The 26754-nt window shown below is 32.9% G+C and overlaps 1 protein-coding gene across 1 annotated transcript in view; it reads left to right on the top strand.

The window, feature by feature from the left end:
• The window catches only part of LOC129229219 (regulator of G-protein signaling 7-like), a 227303-nt gene that overhangs the window by 137040 nt on the left and 63509 nt on the right, over positions 1-26754 (top strand). The window contains exons 2-3 of the mRNA XM_054863482.1: positions 3970-4066; positions 20966-21016. Coding sequence (XP_054719457.1) covers positions 3970-4066; positions 20966-21016 — 148 coding nt within the window. The remainder of the gene's footprint in view (positions 1-3969; positions 4067-20965; positions 21017-26754) is intronic.

Raw genomic sequence — 26754 nt, 5'->3', positions numbered from 1 at the left:
GCAGACTTTACACTAAAAAAAAAAAATGTGTAAAATTACGTTTTTTGAGGAAAAAACACCTTTATAGATGGACTGAAGCAAAACTTTATCTACTTCCAAAATCTCCAGATTACTAATTCTTATCGTTTAAGATTGACAAGAAATAAAAATACATACTTAATTTTGTACGTCATAAATAATTTTTATGATAAGTATAATGGAGAACATCGACCATAAAATCTTTATCTTTATCACCGAATCCTAATCACCATTTCTTTTTTTATGGATATGCCTCGTATTACTTATTCCAAAAAATCACTAGTCATAATATGACGGGGGCAAATTTCTTGGCCATTTCTATTCCATATGTAGAAACAAGAAACCCAACGAGTAAGGTCCTATCGCAATTCGTAATTGAGGAAAAAAAATTTGAATTCAAGATGCAAAAGTCAAATGAGTACTGGATGCTGGGTGTTTACTTATTTATTTTTTATTTTTGTAAAATAAAAAGAAGAAAACTTATTTTATAACCATGCCAAAATAGTGCAGCACTAGCCCTTTTATTTTTAAGAATACTAAAAAATTTAAAGTGAAGCAAAACCGATACGGCTCAAATTTACCCCCAGTGACTAAGTTTACATTCGAAGAGAGAGTTCTTCGTAACGTAATTTTTAACTTTTTTCTGAGAAAATCGTAGTTGTAATCTTTTTTTAACCAAAAAAGGTAATCATATCGTAGTGACTCCAAAAATTGTATATCCGGGGATACTTGAAGTCTTTACATAGAAGTCACGAAATTTTTCTCTAATTTCACAAATAATTGAAAATATTTATTATGAAACTTCTGAAATATTTCGCGACTCTCCTGCAGTATAAATAAGGGCTATGAAATGCGGGTATACTAAATTAATAAGTTGTTTCCCTTCTGCTGTTTTGGTTTCGCTTTCGAATCGAGTTTAGTTTAATTTTTTCATTGCTGAGTATTTAGTTGTTTCTATCCTTCTGCTAAGCTAGTTGAGTTGTTTTACAAAAGTTTATATTTTTTGGAATGGTAACACTTTAGTTTTGGTTTCGAACACGTGCTCGTAAAGTTTCTGTTTTCCTGTTAGCAACACTTTTGTTTCGGTTTCCCTCTGAGACACGTGGATGCGTAGAGTTCTGTTGATCGCAAGCATAGTTTAAATCCCTGAAACTTATGCCTCTTTTGTCTTCTCAAGAATTTCGATTCACGAAATATTTTTTACTCCTAACGATCAAGTCACTTATTCTTTTGTCTATTAATAAAATTAATATAATTTAGAAGATGTGAGTTCAAAGTATTAATAAATTTAAAATTCTTTTAAACTTAAGCGAGAAACGATTTTATATCCTTAAGCCAAATAAATTTTTCCGTAGTTAAAATTTACAAGTCTTGTTGTTTTATGTTTCAATGTTCCGAAAATCGAAATCGTCGACTTCCATTTAAAGCAGTCGCTATTCCTCCAACTCAAAGGGAGAGAAGATCGAACACTGTGCAACGTCTTTTTAATTCGTTCTCGGATATGCTCTTTAAATGGAAATGGCGCTAGTAATTGCTCGCAGGCTCGATTGTTGATAGCAAAATATTCATTAACCGTGACCTTAACTGAAATTCGCGAAGAACATTAGAAAAATATGTAGTTTAATTAGAACGCTTAATTAATGCCTCGCGAAATGACTCGTATGGCTGGAAATATGGAGCAAATAAAAATGCAATTTCATTTGCTGATTACAGCCTAATAAAGAGGGGAACCTGAAAGTTTTCTGATAGCCGAACGTAAGGTAAGAAGAATTTCTAATTCAATTACTGCATTTTGGAATACATTCCACATAAAAACATTAAACCTTCATACAGATGGTGATAGCACAAAGTTCTTTAATATTCTACATTTCCTACAGGTTTATGAGCTCCAAACCATGTGATTTTTTTTTTTTTTTCAGTAGCCTCAGCAACATTTTTTTCATAGCTGCTAGATGTTTATTTAAGCATTTTTAATAATAATTTGTCTTACTTTTATCTTTTTTTTTTCTTTCAAAATAGCATTTTTGCTGCTTAAAAACAAGTGCTTATTCGCAGTGCTAGAACTTGAACAAGCCACCTTGCGGTAGTTATAAGTAATTAGCCAAAGAGGTAAAACATTTCAATTTTACCCTGACAAAACAGATGTCTCATTGAACAGGTCTCTTTAGTACGTCCGTCGGACTTGGTTTTACATCTTTCAACCGTCATTTTCCAGAGACTGCAGAACCTTCTGTAGTTTATTTGAACTGCGAATAGGAGGCTTTTAACCATTTTGAGGGATCGTTCTTACACCCTCTCTAGTTCATTTAATTAGAGCTTTTGCAAATGAGTCTGTAGTTTTTCTGAAGTAGTTTACATTTGTCTAGCGGAAAATTATTTTTTGCGAATGGATTATGGTTGTACGATTTGGGGTGTAAAAAAGAAGAAATTTGCTCTAAAAGTTGCTTTCAAGCCTGATTGATTCCTAGGTTATGAAAGCGTCGGTTGGCCAGATAATGCAAGTCCAGAGTGGAAATGTTAACAGAATGAGCTCTTCGTTAGTAATTTCTGTGCAGTTAAATGGTCTAGTTGAAAGTTGATACGATTTCTGACATATCTGGGTGAAGCAACCGAATGAGCTGCTGCGTATCTCACTTTCGTAGAATTTAAAGGTGAGTTAATACGATTTCTGAAACAACTGAGTGAAGTAGCAGAATGAGCTGCTGTGAATATCCCTTCTGTTGAATTTAAAAACTTGTTAATATGATTTCTGAAATAACTGGATGAAATAACAGAATGAAATGCTGTAAATCTCAGTTCTGTAAAATTTAAAGGTTAGTTGATACGATTTCTGACATATCTGGGTGAAGCAGCCGAATGAGCTGCTGTGTATCTCAGTTCTGTAGAATTTGAAGGTGAGTTAATACGATTTCTGAAATAACTGAGTAAAGTAACAGAATGAGCTACTGCGAATCTCAGTTCTGTAGAATTTAAAGGTTAGTTGATACGATTTTTGAAATAACTGAGTGAAGTAACAGAATGAGCTGCTGTGAATATCCCTTCTGTAGAATTTAAAAACTTGTTAATGTGATTTCTGAAATAACTGGGTGAAATGACAAAATGAACTGCTGTGAATATCCCATCTGCAGGATTTAAAGACTAGTTAATAGGATTTCTGAAATAACTGGGTGAAATAACAAAAGGAGCTACTGTAAATAACTTCTGTAGAATTAAGTGGCTATAGTTGATACGCGTTCTGAAATAACTGGGTGAAGTACAGTAAACTCTCGATTATCCGCGGAATTGGGTGGCACAATTGCCGCGGATAATAAAAATCGCGGATAAACCACAAAAAGACTGGAATGAGGGACAAATAAGGTTGAAAATTGTCCTTCCTCTAAAACTCGTCTGCACTGATGCATAATACTTTTTACAAAGAATTGAAATATATATAGTGCAGTAAAAATATTTTGTATTTTTGCACAACGGAACTTTCCGTCAATAACAAACAAGTGTATGTGCACAATGAAGAAAGCCCCCCCCCTTCCCCCCCAAAATATATAAATAACCAAATAAATAAAACAAAAGCAGCTGAGCTTAAATTTACAATTTTTCGCAAAAAAAAAAAACCCATTGGTATTTGCTTTTTTGTTGCGAAAATACATGTTCCTGATTGTTAATTGACTCGCGGATAATCCACCCCGCGGATAATACGGTCGCGGAAAATCGGGAGTGTACTGTAATTTACTGAGCTTCAGTTAATCACTGACTTCTGTGGTATTTAATTTGCAAACTGATCAATTTCTGAGGTAACTGGTTTTATACAGACAAAAAATTATGTGTCTTAGAACAAGAAATGATGGTTAGTAGTTTTATTGCAATTATGAAAGTCTGAAATCATTCTTAGATGTATTTTGAACAAGTTATGTGAATTACTGATGCTTGATGTAGTGTGTATGTTTTCTCTTGCAGATGGAAAACATCGTGGAACGCATGCAGGATGAATGCCAGGGTGTTCCGGTCAGAACCGTCAAGAGCTTCATGTCCAAAATACCGTCTGTGTTCACAGGTGGGTGATGAATTATTTGTCTTTGACGAATTTTCATTCCCAATGTCTAATTGCAACAAACTTTGGCAACGCATACAGAAATAGCCCAGAAGTTGGGGAGAAAAAAAAAAACGGAATACGAATGTAATTGACGAATGTAATTGGTGGAAAGTTGGATGACCTTCAATAGGTTCACATGAAGTATATAAATGGATTTTGACCTATAGTTACGAGCCAGATTGTGAAGCAGATTCATAAATAAAACTTTTATTTTCATTAAGTTATCGTCTGCTTAAAAAATGGCTGAGAGAGAGAGAGAGAGAGAGAAAGAGAAAATAAGAATAAATTTGAATTTAATTGAAGTATAACTGGAATTGTAACCGATTTATTAAGTATGTTTACCATAGACTAATAATAAGAGTAGACCGAGCTTTCTCATTCTTGCTGATGAAGAAAATTGGTTCATAGATGTATCATGTGACTAGTGGAAGGGCTTGGCGAAGACTTTGGCAGCATGGTTGCTAAATGGCAGCATTATCTATAGTTTGGCACTCGACATGTATTTTAAGACAATGTGTTTTCATTAAAAAAACTTCCAGGTGCAGAGATTGAACTGTTTTTCTTTTAGTTATGCATTATTTTGACATTAGTAATAGTTTTTGATCAGTTTTCGGTAACTTTTATTTCATTTGGAGCTGTCAGCGTTGGCGTGAACGAAATGGTGTAAACGTTTTGCGTTAACGCAAAAATGTACTAATCGGTATCTTAAATTGAAACTGTAGGTAAAAATCTTACCGTTTGCCGATTCTTCTTGGTCGCTTGCATCTTTTATTGCTAAAAGAGTTATTGAAATTGACTAAAGAAAATGCACAATACTATCTGAACGAAAAACTCACTATATTAACAAAATATTTACAACTTAGAATAACAAATTTACAGATCGGACTCCATAAAAGATCATTCTTCCGTGTTCCATCAGTTCTATTTATTTTATTTCGCGCTGGCGTTGATCGTCTGCTACGATCAACGCCCGTTGTTGCTAGGATATCCACCAGTCACATGGTTTGGTTTATGAGCAGCAAAAGGGTTGCCATAGCTCGGTCTACTCTTATTATTAGTCTATGATGTTTACTAATTCTAATAGTTTGTAGATGTTTTATATCAAATGCTATTACTAATTTACTACATGATACATCTTTGTTGAATCATGTATCATTGGTTTACAGTGTGACTCGTGATTAATATGCATTTCATCTGGAAATAAAAGATCTTTAGGTAGGACCAGCTCCTGAGCCGCAGTTTGAATTAATCGGAACCTGCACAAATCCATCGCATTTATTGATTTTTTATCGTACCTCCCAAAAATTCCATCTAAAGTTTTCGAAGATATATCTTGAGTTCCAATCCTGAGAAGACGATATCATGAAACTTGGCTCTTGAGAGGAATGCTGCTCTGAATACCGACTCGGCGTGGGCTCGTAAAAAATCAATTTCTTTAAACTATAAGAAAGGTATGCTGTAAAATATTTGATAGAAGCATGTGTGTTTTACAATACATGCTGCTTCTTTGTCTTGAATACGATGAAATTGGGAGTTATATTGTGGAAGTGATTCTGCAAAACTGCCAGAAATCTGTAAACGATTTGATTTTTGATGTAAAAGATCAGTGCTACTAATCTTTGGTTTCACATCAAAATTTAGAATTGCAATTTTCCATTTTAGCTTTTGGTAATGATCGAAAAGTAAGTGCAAGGTTAGGAATGAAATTTCAATATTAATAATTTTGGGAACTACTTAAAAATAAAATTAATCTTTAGGAAATTTCAAATATTTTCTGGTTCTTTTGTAAAGCATTTCGTTCAGAAGTTGTTCTTACTATATTTGATTTTTTTTTAAATTTTTACTAATAATCTGTTACATTTCATTTGAATAGTTTGTTTCTCCCTGTTTCCGCCCACTAATGTACTGAGAGAGAAAAGAAAAATTAAAGGTGATAAAAGTTAAAATTTTTAAATTAAAATTGCTCCTGTTGAAAAAAGAAAAAAAGTTGGAGCGAACTAGAACGTGATGACTAATAGTTCGGAGAATAGATTGGACATCAATTGTTTCTCTTTATTTAAGTCACATATATGTAAAGACAAGTTTGAAATTTGAATTAATTTGGAACCTAAGATAATATAAGTAGAGGTGCAACATCGATTAAAAAAAAAAAAAAAACCTTCAGTGCTTTAAAGCCTTTCAAATGGATATTCCTGCATAAAGCTCTGTATTAAACGTTTTAATGCAAGAACTTAATTCTTGTCCTGTATTTACGAATTAATAACTGAGATTTTAAACTGTCAAGGAAAACTCAATAATAATGATACAGTCGAACCTCCATATATCGAACTTCCACACATCAAAATTTTCTATATATCGAAATATTAGCAAATTTCTATATTTATTACATAGAAAAATTGTTTCTATGTAACGAAAAAATCTCTATGTATCGAATTTTTTTTTTTTTCGAGACAACCGTAGATTTTTTTTCCACTTTAGACTGTTTGTTTCATGAAAAATGAAGGTTAGGGGAACAAATTATGTTCCCTAAAGGTTGCTATGAAACTCATATGGAATTCGGGGTTGAGGGGCGTGTAGATAGGTCGTTGTTCCGTTCTGGAGTTCTTAAACTTTTTCAAGTTTATTTCAAATCCTAGTTTTAACCAGTAGCACTGTAAAATCAGTTTCAAGTTATCCCTTTTATCTGTTGATTATCATTCTTAGTCTTTTTAGCTTCAGTAAAAATTATTCATGTTAGGTAGAATGAATTTTTACTTTTCTCTCGATCACATTATCAAAACGAAAATCCCCCTTATGTTGCGGATCAAGTTGAATTGCCGAAGAATGAAGATGTATGAAGGCACAAAAATATAATTTCTGTTATTTTTTTAATTATTAACTTTCATTTAATCCGATGCTCGTATAAATTAGAAATTAGGTTTCATACACGAAAATTAGCTTTAATTTTAATATTTTAGGAGGTTTTTAGGATAAAATAAAATCGTTTCTACATATCGAAATTTCTATATATCGAATTTTTCCCCGCCAATTTACTACTTCGACATATGGAGGTAATTTATTAACGTTCTTAATTAAATAGTACAAAGGAATAATTAAGTTATAATATGTATTTAAAGTATAAAAAAAATTTCAACATCGATACCAACAAATAACACTTTTGCAACATTTTTCTGTTTTCCACCTGAATAACACAAAAACTGAAAAGTATGTTATTTAAAGGGTGACAAGAAATTACTTGAACACACAGAATGTATTCTAAATTTTAACGCTAATAAAAATATTAAGACTTCAAAAGTAATATGAATAGATTATTTTGTCTACAATATTTACAACTTTTCAAAATGGCTACCTTTAGCCTTAATACAAAGATTTAAACGTGTCACAAAGTTTTTGGGTATGCGCCGCAACTCACTTACTGATATTTTTTCTCATTCCTTGCATATGAATTCCTTTAGGGATGGCAAAAACTTTTTGCGGTTTATCACACCTCCTTGTCTTCAAGACCTTTTTGCATTGTTGAACGGCGTCAACGACCCCAATCTAAGGTGGGATATGTGCTAGTGGAAAAATATCACTTGTTTTTGTCGATCAAGGGATTAAGATTAATCAAGAAACATATAGCAAACGCATTTTGGAAGACGTTGTCTTACCTTGGTCACAAAAGTTCTTTGGAAAAAAAAAAGAGGGACCGTCAACAGGATTCTGCACCTGCACACAGAGCTAAAAGCACTTAAGATTGGTGCAAGACATATTTTACAAACTTATTTGGAGCTCAATAAAAGCCACCATATTCCCCAGATTTGAACCACATGGAATATTCTGCTTGGTACATCTTGGAGACAAAGGTGTGTGCTCATAAAACTTAGGCACCCCTAAAGAAATCCTTATACAAGGCATCGGATAAAATATCCGTAAGTGACCTGCGGCCCATAGCCGAAAATTTTGTGACACATTTAAAAAGCTCTGTATTAAGGCTAAGGTAGCCACTTTGAAAATTTGAAAATTGGTAAATATATCAGACGAAACTAACGTATTCATATCAATTTTGAAGTTTGGTCGTAATATTTTCATTAGCATTTAAGTTATGCTGTATTTCGTGGGCCCAAGTTATTTCTTGTCACCCTGTAATAATTGATACGAACCAGTAAGAAAATGTTGTATTATTTTTCAAAGTTGATAACACACACAGAAAAGAAATAAAAAAGAAAAAAGAATAGAAAAAAGAAAGAAGAAAATGAACGGAAATATAACTATAAATAATTATTCTTGTATCCTTATTTCGAACGGAATTCCCTGGAAGATTTGAACAAATTACAGGTGTCCCTCGTATAACACGGTTAACTCGTTCCGTGTAGTATCGAAACCGTGTTATGCGAGAAATAATAACATTTTTACTTATTTTTAATACTAATTATGTATATGCATGAGAAAAATCAGGTTAATATGTATCGTGTTATATCGAAACCGTGTGATACGAGACTTAGAAATAATGAAAATCAAGGGATGAGTAGTAAGCATTCTGCTATAAGCCCGAGGGATAATAGTTCCATGTACACAAAATTCAGTTGCTGTTTTAAATGTGAAGCAAATCACTGACACATGTTTGATTTTTCAACAACTGAAACTTTTAATGACCGTATATGCATGCACAGGGAAAATTGCACCCTCCATAATTGAAGTAAAAGTTATTTATTAATATTAACGTAGTGAAACTTTTATCAAAGAGTAATACAAGTCAACTTCTATGAACGACAAGCTATACAAAACTCTTTCCAATGTGAAAGATGTAGCAATAACTAATTATTAATAAAGCTTTTATCGTCGCTGCAAACATATTCATTTTTAATGACATTTTGTTTCAAGTATAAAATATCGACTTCGAACAAACATCGACATTAAAACATGGATGGTAAAATCATCGATGTTTTCACAAAAACATCTATGCTTCGAAAACATCGCCATCAATTTTGCGCCCTTAATACAGAGCGAGATAGAGGCTGTTAAAGCTCCTTATTTATGTCCAAGGAAATGAAAGAAAAGCAATATACGCGAGAAAGTTAAACAATACAGTTTCATAAATAGTTTTTTTTTTTCATCTTAACTGTCCCTTTTCGCCCTAAACAGCTACCATATTTCTTTACTTAGTACCGAATGCCCCAATAACTGTCACCTATTAAACTTACTTTTTTCCTTTCCTTACAGTTTCCTGAATTTAATCGGTATTGTATTTACAACTACCCACATTGTTCTATCTGCCATGTTAAGTAGTTGTTTTTGGAATCAATTTATGTAAATTTCACTTACAGTATAGACCCTCGTATTTTACGTGGGGTTACATCCCCCGAAAATGCCGCATAAATCAAAGCCGCGCAAATTTATTTCGAAAAATTAGGGTCTAAGGTACACACTGGATCGTCAGCAGGATTTTTTCTATCATCCGGAAAATCAAATAAGACGGGCGAAAACAATTTGCAGATGACATAACATTTTCTTTCTAATAGAAGATACTTAGTAACGGCGTAATTATTAGTTTTTATTCGTATGTTCAATCGTGTATCTCATTTCGTGTCTCATCTCATACTACATACACTGTCACTCTCATACAAAAACTCATCTTATAAAATGCACCGATTGCATTTTCGTGTATCATAGATACATAGTCACAGACACAAAATAGAGAATCATTGCAATGCTTCTCCATTTTTTCCTAAGGCACGAAAATATTCCTCTCTCTAAGTCTCCAAAACATTAGTTTCCTTTGTATCACTGAAGCAGATACAACTTCTGAGATTATAACTTTTTAGAATCAAACAAAAGGCACTTCTCCTTTGTCTATTTCTCCCCAAATTTGCTTGCATTCTGCCCCTACGTGCAGTGACGTAACCAGAAAAAAGTTTTAAGGGGGCACATTAAAAAACAAGGAACAGATTTTTATTTATTTATTTATTTATTTGGTAGGATAGGAAAAAAGGTCAAAAGGTGTCCGGTCAAAACTTTGAAACTTCTAGCTTTAAAAACGCATCTTTAGCCTTAAAAGCACGATTATAGGCCATGTTTATTGACGTAAAGGTAAGAGACGGAGCCCAGAAAATGTTACCGATCGATTATTTTTTTAAATAGATTGAAATCAATTCCTTCTCTCCCTGCAAGTTTTCGAAATTGAATTGCTTGTGTTTTAATTTGTATTATGCATAGCCTTCTGATTATTCTGTTCATTAATATGAAAAAAATTAAAAGATGTATTATGCACTGACATTATAACTAACTTAATTTTTACTTTCTTCTATATCTAATATATAGAAGAAAGTATTGGATTCGTGCAAATTTTCGAATTTCGAATTTTGACGGATTCGAACGTTTTGAGGTGTGCTGAGTCCATTTCGACTATTTTTAGAAAATGTCTGTCTGTCTGTGTGTGTGTATGTGTGTGTGTCACGTCTGTGTGTGACCAGTTTTTTGTGGCCGCTCTACAGCACAAACTACCGCATGAAATGGAACGAAATTTGGTACACATATGTGCCCCTATGTGAACTTGTGCCCATTGGTTTTTGGCGCGAATTCCTCCAAGGGGGGTGGTGGAGCAATGGGACGTTTTTTGAGTTACGCGTGCTTGCTATCCCTCAGGAAGTAACTGGCGGAAACAAACAAAATTTGGTTCATATGTTGCCCCTAACAGGAGCAGGTGCTGATTCAATTTTGGTGTCAATAGCTCAAACGGGGGTTGAGTTATAGAACGTTTTTTGTCGTCAATTGTGACTGCTGTATCTCAAGAAATAACGAACGGAATCAAACAAAAATTTTTTGGCAAGTAGCCCTTAGTGGGTATAAGAGCTGATTTTATTTTGGTGTCAACAGCAAAAAAGGGGGTAGCGCAATCGCCCGTTCTTTTTTTCCATTGTGAGTGCCCTATCTCAAGAAGTAATGCTACGTTCTGGTTGAAATTTGGAATATATGTAAATCCATACGTAAACAGGCTTTGGTTCAATTTTGACTCCAATCGCTCCCAGAGGTGTTGATTTTTTTTTTTTTTTTTTTTTTTTTTTTTTTTGCGAATAAAAATAGTTTTATTAATGCAACAATAAGAAAGATAAATCGTAATAGATTGTCGTCTGCGTATTTCTCGTGATTTTAATTGTATGGAAATGATCGGAAATATTATCTCAATGATTTAAAATTATTTAACTGTTGCCATCTTATGTTTGTTAATAAATAACATATTTGTAATTAATTCAAGTAAGGCCTTTAAAGTAACTTTCAATTTTCGCTCTTTGTTTTGTTTTTACAATAATTCAGACGTTGGGATGGTCGTCAAGTTTTTGCATGTGTAATTTTGTTTTTGTTAGGAATATTGCTTCCTCGTCAAGCATGGGGAGGGATCAGAAAAATGAAAAATATAGAAGAAAGTTTTGTGATGGCCACAACATACTAGTTCTGTGTGTAGGGGGTGGGGGAGGGGCGTCAGCTCTTTGGACGGCCTGGTAAGTTTGTTTTAACAAGTCTTCCAAGCCTTGGAAAGAACTGGGTTGTTTCCGAAATTTTAAAAGAATTTTTTTCTGGAAGAGCATGCTTAAAAACATACGATTTAACCATTTTTTAAATAATTTGACAAAGTTTAATATTTTTTAGCAATTGTTTTAATCGGTGCGCAGATTGAAATTCATTTTTTGCGCTTATGCACGTGACATCACAAGTGATGAAATTCCATTCACTGATGCCATTACTGCACAGCGCAAATCACAGCAAAATGTCAGCAAAGTTGACAGCAAGACGTCAACATTTAGAGCGCCAAAGTATTGTGACGTCACTTGTGACGTCATAAAGACCACGTTTTAGTTCAAAAATCGGACATTGAAAAAAATTAAATAAAAAATAACTGTTGGGAAAATAAAAGTTTGTTTCTGGCTCCATGTTTTTTTTTTTTTTTTTTTTTGCTTTTTCTATCAATATCAGTGATTAAAAGTAGTACTTTTGACTGAAGAAAACAACCCCATAGCTACAAAGTATATTGAACAGATAAAGAGGAGGTTTATTTCTTGAATTACGCGTAATAATTGCTTTTCAGTAGCGGCCAATGAAAGAATTTGTTTCTAAAATAACGAGATGGGGCACAACTAAATCTACCCTAAATAAGGACGATAAGCCTGTTTATCTTTTAGAAAGTAGGGCAGTAGGGAAACCCAAGGTAAACATTAATGCCAAAGGGTCTTCGAAAATTTGATTATAAGTCCTCAGTTCTTTCAATTCTCGTATTTTAGTTTCATTGATACAATTAAAATTTGGTATTTAAAGACGAAATTTTCCCTCTGCTAGTTCCCAAAATGAAATCACAAACTTAATCATTATGTAGGTGACATCCCTTCACTCGAAATTTAATTTAAACGTTTAATTTTAGAGCTATAAAATTTTGAAACAGGATCACAATGTTGAATGCCGCTTATTTAACGAATAGCCTGTTGTTTACTGCTCTAGTTCGTTGACAGTGGAGTTATTTACTTCCACTCTTTGCTATAAAATTTACATTCACCGTTTCGAAATTAATTGGATATGCTTTGACGTGCGTTCGTTTTATTTGGAGTTAATAATATTATTGCATTGTGTTTTACGAAGAAAGTATGTTAAATAACGTTTCATCGTTTTCTTTTACTTTCGTTTTCTTGTTTCCATAAAAATTATCTAGAAACTTCGTTTGCGTGCATCAAACTCATCCGTTACTTAATTGACTCTAAATAGCAAACCAATAAAATATTGCTAATAATTCTTTTGAACTCTTCTTCTTTTCTTGTTGATTTGATAGCCACTTAAAAAGCAAAAAAAAATATTGTGTATCATGAAGACAAACTGTAGAAGTAAAACTTATATCCTTTCTTTTTTTACATTCTATTATGTCGCTTCACGCACTCGTTTTCTCTCTCCTCACACTCTTGCTCTTTCTGTGCCTAGCTTAAGCATACGCACAACAAAATTACATATTTTAATGAAGAAAACAGATTATAAACAACGAGAAAACTAAACATTACTCGAAAGCCGCTTTCTAATTGTTACCAAATGTAGCGAAAATATGAATAACAAATAATAGTTATTGCACAGTTTGTTTTGTTAGTAAATTTAACAAATTAATTTCAAGGTTTAACTTTTGCAAGCATGTATTTGTGAACTTTGGGTAAGCAATTAAAATTTATCAAATCATGTTGGTTTTAAAATTATTTTTATTCAAGTCAAGTCATCAGTTTAAAAGCGTTTTTAAAGCATTTTTTTTCACAATACATGTTCAAAATTCCTTTCAAATCCGAGCATGCTAACAGTCAACATTAAGAGCTTATAACGGTAATTTTAAGCAACTCTCTTATGTTCAATACATTTATATTAAAACGAAAGCTCTTTTTTTTCTTTCTTTCTTTTTTTAAAATTTTTTTAAGGAGGATATGTAACAGGAAAATACATATGTTTTAAATTCCAAAAAGTTTCACCTCAAATAAATTTTAAAACGAAAATCAGTTCGACTCCAATACCGCTGCCTTGATACTAACCTAGCATAATGTTTTGTATACACTGTAGGAAAGGCGCCATGTAAAATATCTTGGCACGCACAAAATGGGTAAGGAATATTTAAAATGTTTTTAACAATTTAGTTTTACACATATTAAAACATACACGCTATTAATTTTCACTTTCAGTTACAATGCATGATTTTAAACCAGCATCATATTTTCTGTGCGTTGTAGGAAAGATAACATGATAAATATCTAAACCTATTTTAAATCAACAAAAAAGATTTTGAAAAATCTGAATAAATATTTTTTTACACCAATTTAAAAAAAATCAATTTAGTGATTAACTATATCTTAAGGCACATATTAAAAACATTCCTTCCGAAATTAAAACGCTACTTTTTGCAGCAATTAGCACTTAGTCGAAACATTAACTTACACGCCATTAATTTACCACTCTCAGGTTAGCTAAATTACTCTCTCCATGAATTCTAAATTAACGCACCCGACAGAAGAAGAACTAAATTAACAAACGTTTATTTTCTCCATCCAAAAAACCCCAAAGAGATGCTTTTAGCTCTCTCTCTCTCTCTCTCTTATCGTATCGGGAAAATTAAATGGAAAGTTATTGTCGCGGTGCAACTTGAATCGATCCCAAATAATATCGACCTTAACTTCCCCTCTACTTCCCCCGCTTCCATCCCCCTCGACTCACAATTTCCCGTATTGACTTGTCAGGATAGATATAGCAGAACACGCGAAAAAGTGGTTTGAGGCTTACACTGCAGCTAAGTGAAATTTTTCGCTGTGATACAATATATAACTTTCAAATCGTATTAAAAGTTATTCTCGGGAAAATAGTACAAATAATGTCTGACACTTTTGAATTTTGTTGATCATTTTTAACAATTTCCACCTACTAAATTGCAGCGTTTTATGGCTTTCACCACTTTACACTTGCCATCAATATCACATTTTGGGGGAAAATATAGTGGTTGACAAGGGTTCAAAAATTTATACGTGCATAGAGTGGTTTTTCAAATTGTTCGAGGTTTTGTAGTGTGTTTTTGCGCATCATGACATAACCTTTTTCATTTATTTTTGAATAGCAATAAAAAATATAAATAATTTGTTTTTTTTTACTTCGACAACCTGGCATTCTTCTGAAAGGGCGTTAAGTTCTAATCTCGTCTTCTGTATGATCCCTTAAGACTTCGAACTAGAATATCTCCTTGAATTTTGGTCGTACAAAAGTCAAGTTTTTTTGTGTTATTAATGTTTTCCAATGAAGATTATTTCCCTAACTATAAGTCAGGGGACCTAGAGCTCGTATGAAAAGTAACATTTTGTATTTTTTGACTCATTTTTATTTTTGCTTCAAATTTTCAGTATCTTAACTCTGCATCTGCTTTTGAATATTTTTGCAATTGGAAGTATACATCTAAGACTAATGGTTGCGAAAATAAAGGTCTTGCAGATTAAACCGGAACACCCTGTATAGTGTATACGCATATTATTCCCCAGTTATTCGTTTAAAATAAAGTATCGATAGTTTGCACATAAGTAGTTCATAAAAGGTTTTAAAATACTTTGAACGACTCAGTGCAACAACGTCGACAAACAGGCAGTCAAAAAATCGTTTTGATCATAAAGAAAAATTACAACTACAGAACAAGGACCTTTAAAAACCTTTTTTTTTTCTCTCACGAATACATATGGGATAAAAAGGACAGTCAGCAGTTCAAATTACCTATCAGAAAAGAAGAATTAGACTCACATTGTTCATTAACTGTAAAATTCAAAGTACAGTAGAACTCCAATTATCCGTATTCCGACTATCGGAATCGCTGATTATCCAAATCGCTTTTTTCAGGGAAAAAAATAAAGATTTTTAAAATAAATTAGACTACGAAGCTAGTGTACGCTTAGTGCAAACATTATCTGAATGGTGAGTCACCGTCTCATAGTGCAGTTCTATTCCTGGCTTCTAATATGCAGAACTTAGCAAGTCAGTGTACTGCTGAAGTAGTAACCAAGGAAAATTGTTGACTAATAAATTAGACGTTTTTTCCTTTAAAAATAGTTTTTTTTTCTGCAATTTTCAACATACATACAGTGATTAAGCAAAAAAGATTAATTAATTACTCTCCAATTATCCGAATTTTTGGATATTCGAATGAGGCCCGGTTCAAAAAATATCAAGAGGTGTAATGTACTAGTTTTTTTTTTTTTCTTTTTTTGAAATAGTTGTGAAAAAGTGGACACTTAGATAACACTGAAACATTAACAAAAAATATTTTCCAGGGCAAAAAAAATTTTTACTTCAAATTGTGTTAGTATTTTTTTTTTTTCGTGAAGGAAATGTAACTGATGGATTGATATTGTTGTTTCATTTAAGCACAATCTTAAATCACATTTAAGCCTAATGATTGTTTTGCCTCTTTTTTTTTTTTTTTTTTTTTGAAGTAGAGACACGTAATATTATCTTTTTTAACCTGAAACAAAATATTTTCTCAAACCCTTTTTTAATTACTTATATAAAAACATTTGATACTTGATTATACACAACTAAATTGGATATCGACGAAAAAAAGATTTATTGGTGGTAACTATTATGGTTAGTAAAATAAATTCCAAAGTCTCGAAAATGGTATGTACTATTTTTGCAAGAATGACCCTCCTACACTCGAGCTAAGTGAAATTTTACGCTTTGATACAAGATCTAACGTTCAGTTCGAATTAAATATTAATCAATATAGGTGAGCTAAGGGCAGATTTTGTTATGTTTTACATACAGCAGTATATTTCGTCTATTCACCTATTTGGGCACATTATTGCATATCTCGCTTGCTCACGTAAAACCTAAGGAAAAGAGGGGAAATATGATTTTGCTTTTATCGATTTTCGCAGAAGAGAAATTGTGATAAAAGATTTTACTCGTAAAAATACGCTATATATAATGATTTCATGAATCTGTAAAGAGTTTATGTCGTATTTATTTATTTATTGGAACACATATTAGGATAACGGCATCAGTAACAGACATGTTTAAGACATCGCTCTCAGAATAATTGAATTTTCTGAGCCTTTTAATGTATTTAGACTTTTTACACTATTTTTCTCTCATGCAACTACATTTCATCTAAAGTTTGGCTGCTTCTGGATCCTCTGAATCAATTAATTCTAATTTTTATTTTCTCAATTTCGGAAAAAGGTCCGACATCCAGTAACAGACACCAAAAAATACCCAGTAACAGATAGAATGAGGAAATGATGAGTATTGGACAAAATTCCCTCTTTTTCCCTTTAAAATGTACAAAAGTTCTTTATTTTTAGAACTAAAGCATTATTAAATTCAAATGAACATGTAACACCTGTTGACCTCGTGGTAGCTGCTCATAACCTTCCACCACTGCCTTGTAAATGCCAACTGGCTCATAAAATTCCCTCCGATGTGGAGACTAGGTGTGTTCACCGTATTCATGGGCCACAGCAACATCAGATTAACCCGCTTAAAATACTTATTATTTAAATCCGAACTTATGACTGTTACTGGTGCCGTTTCCCTATGTTTCTTTATAACTACAGTTAACACGTTAAAAATATTACGTTTGCATTTTAACAGAGGGAGACTAAGATTTAAGCTAAAAAAATTACATTACAATGGCAAGACTGAGTAAGAAGTGAAGAGGGGAAAATGCATAATATTGCCCAGACTACACAAAAAAATGCCGTTTACAAACAGAAAATTAATGGGAGTTAGTTTTGATTATCATAAACTAAATTACCATTTCCTTAAACTAGAAATGAGGACATTTTTGGAATCAGTAGTGTATTTCCAAACTTTGCTGTTAATTTTAATTGTCATAAACTAAATTACCACTATACCATAAACTAGAAATCAGGAAAGTTTTGGAATTAGTAGTGTAGTTCTAAGCTTTCCGGTTAATTTTGATTACTATAAACTAAATTACCATCACCATAAACTAGAAATGAGGAAATTTTTGGAATTAGTAGAGTAGTTTCAAAATTGCAGTTGATTCTGATTAGGGTAGACCGATCCACGTTTACGCATGGGGCACATTTACCCAGTGCCGCTTTTTCAACATTATAACTGGAGACCCAACAGTCAAACAGATTGATGCTGCTCAGTAGCAAATATCCTCACAAGTTTTTGAGCATCAGTCGAGCTTCGGTCTAGCGTGCAGGAAGAATAATCTGTTTTCTTCCAAGTCGAGTAAATTTTGAGTTGAACGTTTTGAAGCTTATTATGAATAAATAATTCTTAGTTAAGAAAGAATAAATAAATAAAATTTAGCAGAATTTTATCTTCGTTTGAGAATTGTATTTGTATGAACTGAAATGTTATTTAATTTATTTTCACGTTAAAAATAAATCTAGTCTCGGCGACGGGGCAAGTTTACGTGGTGATGTCTGAGCACCTTTGTATACGCACGTTCTTACTGTGTTTTACTTTTAAACGTGCCCTGACGTTTTTTTCGCTCCGAACTGTCTCAAAACTTTTTAGCATTTTCAGGCTATTAAGTTTTGAAACTCACCACTTAATTTTTAATTGAGTTACAAATTGGTATCTTATAGCTTACAATCAGGCAGTGTAAAATTCTTCATGCCCATTCAGCTTTTACTTTATACATTATTCAGTCTTTAATAAATTTGCTTTATTTTAACGATGGTAAGACATTATGCTCAAAACACTGACAGAACCACGTTAGATGTCAAAATAAATATACGTAAACTTGCCCCGCGTCCGGGGTAAGTTTATGCAACCGACTTGGACTATAAAATATATATTTTTTTAACGGTTAAAAACACAATCTGAGCAACAACTGAATATACCAATTTTGACTCCATACTGCTTCATAAAATCGCAATGTCTAAAATGTCCTAAGCTAAAACATAAAATTTAGAAAATCCATTGAAAAAAATCCGCGTAAACGTGCCTCAGTCTTCCCTACCATAAACTACATTTTTGATACCAGCAACATTTTTGAGAATTATCAAATTCACAGAGAAATTGACTAAATTAAGAACTTCCTCAAGAATTTCAGTTATAGGCGGAAGATTCCTGGTATTCGTTGCTGTGACAGAATTGGATGTGCGAAATCTTATTCCTGAACTTTTTCTCCTTGTTAACGTCAAGCTTTCAGTAGAACGTTTTGTTGTGTAGTTAGATATTACGTTGCGGTACCATCGTTCGAATTTTCAGGTGTCAGTGCTTTGTTTACCTGATGAATTTTTCTATGTTTCTTCTGAAAAAGCTTTTAGTTTTCTGCAGGTTGGTTGAAAAGTATAGTAATCAGGAGGAAGTAACTTTCATGAAAAAAAAAAATCTCTTTTCAGATCGTTCTTTTTTAAGACTTAGCCTCCCCCGCCCAGCCCTTTGTCTCATAAGAAAGAATAAATAAATAAATAATATAGTAATCGAAATACAATTTGCCTGAACCGAAAATCGAATTTCTCGCACTTTTGGCATAAAACATTTTGTTTTTGTCATAAAACATTGTCTGATACCTGAAAATATTGTCTGAAATTTGCATTATCTCCAGACACCCAAAAATATTTACAAATATTTAAAAGCCACAGCTTGAATCTGAATATATTTTCTGAAACTGAAAAACACTGTCCTACATCTTAAATTAGTCCCTGAAAGTCAGCAACATTGCCTAACATCTAAAAACGCTCTTTAATAAATCAAAAAATTGTCTGATATTGAAATAACTGTTTAAAACTTAAATACATCATTCGATTACTGAAAATATAATTTCAAAATCAAAAGAGCCCTAAATGCGATATATTCCTTGTAGTGATGTTCCGGATATCCGTATCCGCGGATATCCGAGGGAAAATAAAGATCCGTATCTGTATCCGTTACTTTTTGACGGATCTTAAACGGATCATTTCTATTCTAATTTTTTTTAAATATTTGAATAAAGGACTCTTTAATTCCGTTTAAATTAGACCTGATTCCCTATTTAAATTATAAGGTATCATTTCAGAAGCCAATTTGCACCCCCTCCCCCGATGCAAAAAGGAAGGGGAAATAAGTTTAAAAAGTGTATCAATGTGTCTTTTTGTGGCATCGTAGCTCCTAAACAGATGAACCGATTTTGATAGTTCATTTTTCGTTCAAAAGATGACTTGATCAAAAGTGTTCTTAGCTTGGCCTCGTTTTTGTAGAACTTTAATTACCGGAGAAATTAATTAAAAACCGATTTAAAATTTTTCACAATTATGGTAGTAAAAATTAACCCTTACGTTAAAAATGTTGGCCCTAATTGAAAGAACGAAGTTTTCTGCGTTTGATATTTATTTGAAACTTCCAACTTATATACAGTAGGAGCTATAATCTTGTTAAGTAAATTTTAAATGCAATTCTAAGTCTTTATACGCGTGATTGGTAGCGATTTCATAGTCGGAACATAAGGAGAAAAAGCTCAATGATTTAAAATTTTTACCTGCTGTCAGTTCATATTTGTTGACAAATGTGTGTTCTGACCCGCGAAATTCATCTTAATATGAAGTCGACTCTCTGGGTCATGTTTTTTTTTTTTTAAATTTAATATTAGTTTTTGTTATTGATTTGGAGTTTCTGTTATTCTTCATTTTTGTTTTTCTCGGCATCCTTTAAAAAAAGTGAGATTAAGTTCTCTATTTACTGTTTGTAAAGGTGTTCCCGGCTCTGTATTTGGTCGGTCGGAGAAGTTCGGTGGAATGGGCCAACGCTGCATTTATGCTGAAATAAAATGGGAAAAATTATTTCTAGCCTGTCCAGTAGCAGCTTTACACTCTTGCTCCTGTATTCTATATCTACCGAGTAAGATAGAAATAATTTTTCACATTCCATCTATGCATTAATGCAGCGCTGGCCCATTCCTTCCAACTCTCCCTCAATTTTAACGGAGATTTCTTTAAAGAGTAAATCATAGCCTTGATTATATTTTTGCCGCAGTTGAGATTTTCGAAGAAACTGCCATTATTCTGACGGGAATACCTTTCGTAACAAATTTTACACTTGGATAGCTGAATTGGGTAAAAAAAAATTTAGATCCGTATCCGTATCTGTATCCGTATCCGCGGATCTTGACACTAATGATCCGGATCCGGATCCGTGGATCTACTTTTTTAACGATCCGGCAGATCACTAATTCCTTGAAATTTAAAATGTCGCCTGTTAGTTAAAAAAACGTTGCTTGACATGATTAGAATGCAAATATACCTGAAAAATTTCCCTTGGTTATAAAATGTTTTATTTATCAATATTCCTTGTAAAATATTTTGTACATCTGTTTTATTTTATTTTATTTATTTATTTATTTTTGAGCTGAAACTAAATCTTAGAACTTTATTTTAGGTTCAGATCTGATTGCTTGGATAATGAAACATCTAGAAATCGAAGATCAGAGTAAGGTTTTAATATTTGACTTTCAAATAGAAAGTGATATAAAGAACACTTGGAATGACAATTTGAATATGCAGCGAACTTAATTTTGGCATTATCATTATAGTCTGCACTGCTTTCACATATTTCGCTCACCCAAAATAAATTTAACTTTTCCTCAAAGTTTAAAGGAGTGTTTCACTCTTTAAAAAAATAAAAAATTAAAAAAAAAAAACTCAAGCTATATCTAACAATGGAGTCGTTTCCGAAATTTTAAAGGTATTTTTTCTCAAAAAGCATGCTTGAAAACACAGAAATTGGCCATTTTTTAAATAATTTGACAAAGCTTAATATTTAAAAAAATATATTTTAATCGGTGCGCAGATTAAATTTCATTTTTTACGCTTCAAGTTATGAAATGCCATTTACTGTTGCCTTTAGCGTAGAGCGCAATATTTAGTTCACTTTTTTACTCAGAGCGCAAGCGTAGCAAGCGTAGAGCTCAATATTAAATTCGCTTCTGACTTATCGTAAGCTGGAAACACGATAGACAGCATTCAGCGCGCCAGTGGAATATGCGCCAAATTTCATCACTTGTGACGTCATAAAGATAACGCCTTGTTTGAAAATTCGGACATTTAAAAAAATAATTAAAAATTAAACATTTTGAAAATAAAATATTTTCCTCGCTCCATGTTTTTTCTTGCTGATTCCCTCAACTTCAGTGACTAAAAGTAGTACTTTTGACTGATGCAAGCAACCCCATTAAACTAAATCTGCGCATTTTGTTTAAAATTTTATTTATGATAGCTAGCTATAATTATTTTTAAAAATAAATCTTAAATCTTAAATCGGGAACGCTTTCGAATGCTCTAAATTATTCTCATAAAAATAAAACGGCGATAACTTACCATCAGAAAATATGTGAAATGTCTTTCTCTTTTCGTCTTTAAGTCTTCAAGATGCAAGCGAATGTTTGTTCCATAGAATACCGTCTCTTCCAACGTGCGCCCTACGATATTAAAATTCCTATCACTCTTGAAACACATTTGAATATTCTCCGCTACTGTCGACTTCTGAAAAGACGCATAATTCCAGAGAAGAGTTTTAGTGAAAGTTTTACACCAAGTTATTCATTTATAAGTCAAAAAGAAGTTGACGATGTGACGTGAATCTGCTCACTGCAGAGCACTTATGAAATATTTAAACAGTAATGTTTCAAAAATACTTATTAAACTTTTATCGGTGCTTATTCTTTGTGAGCTTTAAACTTGGCGCCTTTTTTAATTTTGGCGATTAAGTTTCATATTATTTATCACTGCCATGTTTGGTTAAGGCTTTCTTGAAGCCACTTTTTTGGCGATAGCATATATTTTTATTCTTTGGCGATAGCATATATATTATGTTTGGAGATGACGTATGAGGCAGTGAGAAGCAAAGGAATGTAAGTGGCAAAATTAAAAATTTGGAGATAACTAGTACATATGGTAGGTGGACCTCTCCTCTGTCTTGGGGCAAGAGATGATACTAGTAGCCATGGTAGTTGCTGCTGTACAGCATGATTTAGAAAAAAATTTCAGTGAAGCCTAGGATGTTTTCTTTAACCGCGTTTTACTCAAAACTTGAAAATCTCCACTTACATCCCTTTACTTCTCACTGCCTCACATGAGGTAGTGAGAAGCAAAGTGATGTAAGTGGCAAAGTTAGAACTTTGGAAATAACTAGTATAATTAGTAGGTGAACCTTTCCTCTGCCTTGGAGCAAGAGATAGTAGTCGTAGCCCTGGTACGTGTTGCTGTACAGCATGATTTATTTTTAAAAAAATTAATGAAAGCCTATCTAGGACGTTATCTTTAAATGAGTTGTACTCAAAACTAAAAATATGTCCACTTATATCCCTTTGCTTCTCACTGCTTCGTAATATGTTTGTGACTTGCGAATCCTTTTTCGAGGAAGTAAGTTGTCGTAAACCCTGGGTCGGACTTTCCCACCTTATCCATTTGTTCGTTAAAAAATTACTGCAATACTTTTGTTGCAATGTAGGGTCACACGGTATTAATCTCAGTTTTTCACAACTTAATTCTAGCATCATCAATACAATTTTGTGTACTTATTGATAGTTAACAACGTTCTCATTAAAGATATACCAATGGGTAGTAGTCGTACCCAGGTTGAGAACCATTTCTCTACAAAATTACCCGCGTACTTATGAAATAACTAGCGGCCCGCCCCGACCCTCTTCAGATTGAAAAATTATCTATCTTAAATAAATTTATGCAGGTAGTTTATTTTATAGCATCATTATGCATTGCATTTTTTGTCTCGTTTATTTTAAAACAAATTGATTCACCTCAATCAAGAGATCGATCAAGAGATAGCAACATATAATCACCCATAATTATGGCAGTGTTCCCGTATGGAACGTTGTACTGCGTAAAGTTGTACGTTTGACCTTCGAATTTGTTTATGGTGATGTCAAAAGAAATTTTCATTGGAAGTTGTAATCGCTTAAATATGAATGGGATTTTTTTTTTTCAGTTAACAAATCAATTTTAAAGTTGAACCTAAGCAAGTCTAGAATTGTGTATTTTAAAGGAATAATAATAATAATAATAATATACAGTGAAACCCCTCCTAACGGACACCCCTTTAATGCGGACACCCCTCTTATGCGGACAGTTTTTAATTCCCCGGCAGAGAGACATTAAACCTAATGTATAAGGAACCTCTCTCGTTCGGACACCCTCAAATACGGACACGGACACCCTTTTCGAAGTCATTTACATTGATATATCCTTTTTTGCGGATAGTATTTAAAACTTGAGAATTAAATAGCTACTCCATTGAAAGGCTTCATTTAATGCAAAGTCGACCAGCTTATACGGAGATAAAAAAAAATAGCAATTTTACTTTGCATCTACTGCGTAGCAAAAAATTTTCAGCTTGACACCGAAATGCATTTTTCATTCCAAAAAACATCATCAAATCGTCAAAAATAAAAGAAAAGAAAAGAGAAAATGATTATTCTGCAAGTTTCTGTCTGTATACCCCCACCCTCCCCCGTTGCCTTGTTCCTTTTCAGATGACTAACAAGCAGGCGTGTTGTGTCTAAGTGGAGCCGAGTTGACGCGCCATCTAACAAAAATATTTTATAGAGAGTAAAAGTAAAGCCAATGCAATATCATAAAGTAAACTTAAGGGTAAAAGCATTCAGTTGTTTCATCGTTCTCATTGAAATGGCTCTGAATACTCATCATCAGCGTCGTACTCTTTCTCTTAAAGAAAAAAATTGAAGTTATAGATTTCGCAGAAAAAAATAAAATTGGAATACGGAACATTGCTGAAAAGTTTGGTGTGGGACGCACACAAATTTGCTGTATATTAAAAGGAAAAGAGAAGTTTAAGAAAGAATGGTTCATAAATGGAAACCAAGAGAAGAAAAAAGATTTTCCTAAAAGTAATGCCCTTGCAGTGGATGAAATTGTGTTTAAATGGTTTGTGTCCGCAAGAAGCAAAAATATTCCGATTTCTGGCCCTATTTTACAAGAAAAGGCGAAAGAAGCAGCTACTGAAATGGGTATAGAAAATTTCAAAGCTTCCAATGGATGGTTAGATCGTTTTCGAACGAGACATGATATCGTTTTTAAAAAAATATGTGGTGAATCCATGGATGTGGATGCTGACGTTTGCGAGAAATGGTTTGAGAAAGTGCCTAGTTTGATTGAAAATTACGAGCCATGTGACATTTATAACATTGATGAGACCGGTTTGTTTTATAGAGCTCTGCCAGATAAAACCTTAACTTTACGGAAAGAAAACTGCTCTGGTGGCAAAATCTCCAAAGAACGCTTAACAGTTTTGTTGGGTGCCAGCATGGATGGTACAAAATTAAAACCAGTTGTCATCGGAAAAGCAGCCAGACCTCGGTGTTTTAAAGGACTGAATATAAAAAAATTACCTGTAGACTGGTATTCAAATAGAAGAGCGTGGATGACAACCAGTGTCATATCTGATTGGCTTGTAACTTTTGATAAGAAGTTGGGGAGAGAAAAAAGGCATATTGTTATTTTTATGGACAACGCGCCCTCCCATCCCAAAGACTTTCACTTGAAAAATATAGAAATAGTCTTCTTGCCAGCAAACACAACATCGAAATGCCAACCTATGGATGCTGGGATAATTCAAGCATTTAAAATTCAATACAGACAACTAGTTATGAAGCATTTAATCAATAAAATGGAAGAAACTAAAACAAGTAGCGAATTGTCCAAAACAATTGATGTGTTAGATGCAATCAGCTGGGTTAAGCACGCATGGAAGGAAGTTAAAAAAAAAAACAATAGTAAGTTGCTTTAATCGCGTTGGATTCAAAAAAGGATCTGCCACAGAGGAAATTGACAACGAAGTTGATTGTGACAATGATGGATCCGATTTGCAGACGTTAATGCAACAAGCAGGGTTCACAAATGTGACCGCTGAAGACTATGCTCCCATCGACGACCAAGTTTTCACTGAAGAAAACGAAACAGAAATTGCAAGCATAGTGCGCGAAATTAACGAAGATCATACAGTTGAGGATGACGATGAAGATGAACTGTCCGTAAAAGAAGACGTTAAAACAATTAAAAATGTTAACGAAGCTTTAAGCGTATTAGATGGACTCAGGGAATTTTCAATTAAACACAACGATCCTAAAGGACTAGACTTGGTACAAGAACTTAAGATACATTTCGAAAATGAAAGACTTTCATCGATCAAAACATATCAACAGACATCAATCGAACAATTTTTTAAAAGTACAAATTAGGTATGTAATTTTTATGCGAACCTGTTATTTAAATCTTTTTGAGTGTGCAAAACTGTAATATTTGAATTTAACCTGATAAAATAATTGTTTATTATGTATATGTTGGTAAAAACTAGTAAATTAAAAAAAATCTATGCATATGAAAGAGTAGAATTCACACATATTTCATTTAAGATTTCAAAAAACATAAACAAATAACTAAAGTTAATTAAATTAAAAAAACCTCTGTAAAGCGGACACCCCTCTCTTACGGACAAAGAAGTTTGTCCCGTTAGTGTCCGTAATAGAGGGGTTTCACTGTATATATATATATATATATATATATATATATATATATATATATATATATATATATATATATATATATATATATATGAAAGTTATATATGTGGATAACACATAACCTATGTCACTCTGTGATTATGTAGTCTTCAAATGGTGAAGAAATTTTTTTTTAATAGGGCATTGGATCCGGAGATTACCCGAAACATGTAAAAATGCAAAGCTCTCTCTCTTTATATAAATTAGTATAGATATCATATAGGTATAGATTTTACTGTTGATGAGCATGAATTGTTAAATTCATCCGTTTAGTGTGGAGCCAGCAAACTTTTTTCAAATACGTAGTTATCACATCAATGAAAAGAACACCAACTGTTAATCAAAATTAGAAAATATCACCTAGGAGACCTATGTTATAAAGATAAATCTGAAACTGAAGTGCTGCAGGGAAAAAGGGGCGTGGATCAAATAACGGTTCATTCTTTTTCTGGTCTGATACCCTAGAGACTGTTGACATTCGACTTGATCTTGTAAAAACACTAGCGTAAAAGAAGACAAAAAGAAAATGAAAAGGAGGAATAAAAGTGCATTAAAAGGACGTTGAAGATCAATTTGTTCGCCAGAAGAAAGAGGTTCTTCATTCTTAGGCAAAAGTAAATATAGAACTTCAATA

Source organism: Uloborus diversus, chromosome 9 (assembly GCF_026930045.1).
Source record: "Uloborus diversus isolate 005 chromosome 9, Udiv.v.3.1, whole genome shotgun sequence".
Taxonomy (NCBI): Eukaryota; Metazoa; Arthropoda; class Arachnida; order Araneae; family Uloboridae; genus Uloborus; species Uloborus diversus.
The sequence above is the reverse complement of the archived record's forward strand: the minus strand, read 5'-3'. Positions and strand labels throughout refer to the sequence as shown.